The 1,949-nt window shown below is 33.2% G+C and overlaps 1 protein-coding gene across 1 annotated transcript in view; it reads left to right on the forward strand.

The window, feature by feature from the left end:
• Window positions 319-1,949, forward strand: part of LOC107613515 (isocitrate dehydrogenase [NADP]) — a 4,885-nt gene continuing 3,254 nt past the window's right edge. The window contains exons 1-3 of the mRNA XM_016315553.2: window positions 319-663; window positions 1,646-1,689; window positions 1,782-1,891. Coding sequence (XP_016171039.1) covers window positions 615-663; window positions 1,646-1,689; window positions 1,782-1,891 — 203 coding nt within the window. The 5' untranslated portion in view covers window positions 319-614. The remainder of the gene's footprint in view (window positions 664-1,645; window positions 1,690-1,781; window positions 1,892-1,949) is intronic.

A 1,949-nucleotide genomic window follows, 5' to 3' on the forward strand; every position in this document is an offset into this window, starting at 1 on the left:
AATGTTTAGAACGTTTATGAAAATAAAAAATAAACAATTTTAATTTTACATACAAATTTTAAGAATTAAAATAATATTTTTATTCAAAAGTAAAACCACCATAGACACAATGCTTAATTGCTTAGTTTAGATAATAGATTCTTTTAATTTTTTTCAATTAATTTTGAAAAAAAAAAAAAGCACACCATATAAAATTTTTCTCAAATGCTTTTCTTTATTTCACTCAAGTCTTATGACTTATATGATATAGTTACAAAATTAATTGAACGAAAGGTTTGAAAATAATGTTTCTCCAATGTTTAGTGGCACTCGGCAGAAGAAAAGGGCGTTTCATACTGAAGCACTCAAGCACACCTGGAAAAGGTAGAGAAAAAAAATATTTTATTGGGGAGTTGGGACAGCCAATAAAAAACCGTATTGTGTTGGCTGACTCTGACCCCTTCCATTCCAAGCAGTGCAAGCGTTGATAACTATTACACACTGGGAATCAATAACCGGAAATTCGTTGATTCTCTCTATTACACACTCTTCTCTCTCTCTCTCTCTCTCTCTTACTGTGTCTTTTGAGTTTCTTCCTTCTTGTTCCTCTCTGAGTTCTCAACCAAACTCAAGAAATGGCGTTTCAGAAGATAAGGGTTGACAACCCCATCGTTGAAATGGACGGTATTCTCCTCTCTGTCTTCCACCTGTTTGTTATTTTGATTATTCCTATAATCACTTTGCTCGCGCGCTTTAACTATGGATTATGATGGAACAACTGGTTCAATCACAATCTTTGTTTTGGGAACTTTGATTTTGTTTTAAGCATTGCGGAATTGAGCTAAACTGGAGCGTCATTCTTTCACATGTTTGATTTTATAGTTTATTTTATTTATTATAATTATTGTTACTATTTTGTTTGTTAGATTGAATTTAATATGGATTTCATCCTGAAGCAACTAAGTCTTGTCCTATCTAAGTCAACTGGGGCCATAGTATATTGTCACGAATGAGTTTGTGAATCTTGTCTACTTCAACTAATCTTTATTCATGGATCATCCTCAAATAGGTTGAGATTGCAATTTTATGTTACGGCCTGCGGATTTAACATGATGAACTCAGCTACTAGTAGCAGGCTAGTAGCAAATAAGTTGTGAAATTTAACAAGTAAAAATATGTTAGATATAGTTTTTGATGCTTGAAATGTCATGAGCTGAATGAGATTTCGGGAATCCATGAAAGAGTTGCCTCTGTTTTGAATGGATGGAGAATACAGTGGAATGTTTACAATAGGTTATAATATAGCTGATCCTATTGTTGAGTTTACTGAACATGAAATTACTGCTATAGGCTGCATATGTTCCAATGATATTCTATATGATATGTGTATCTGAAAATCTTCGGTGGCACAAACTGAAGTTTGTTTGTCTGCTTCTATGATGGATGTAGGTTTGGTTTTGTTTTGTTTTGTTTTCCCCAAACAAACTTTCCATTAAATCATTAGGGTATATAATTTTAGGTTTTCCTTGTGAATCATTGATGTTTGCACTGATTTCCTGAGCTTAAGAAACTCATCATGTTAGGCTACTAGCAAACATCATTGATTACAATTTTCTACTCGTTCCTTTTCTTTCTTTGAATAATATTTCATACTCTGCACATGTAGGAGATGAAATGACTCGGGTAATTTGGAAGCTGATAAAAAATAAGGTAGGTTTTGTCTTGTTTCATTTTCATGAAGCAGCTGTGAATTCTTTTCCTAGACATTATGGGAACTTATCTCTTGTGTTTTATTTCTGTAGCTTATTTTCCCTTATTTGGAGCTCGATATTAAGTATTTTGACCTAGGACTTCCTCATCGGGATGCCACTAATGACAGAGTTACCATCGAAAGTGCTGAAGCTACACTCAAGTATATGATCTAGTTTTGCCTTGAAGGCTTCTTTGCATATTTGAACTTTTGAAATTAT

Source organism: Arachis ipaensis, chromosome B08 (assembly GCF_000816755.2).
Source record: "Arachis ipaensis cultivar K30076 chromosome B08, Araip1.1, whole genome shotgun sequence".
Lineage (NCBI taxonomy): Eukaryota > Viridiplantae > Streptophyta > Magnoliopsida > Fabales > Fabaceae > Arachis > Arachis ipaensis.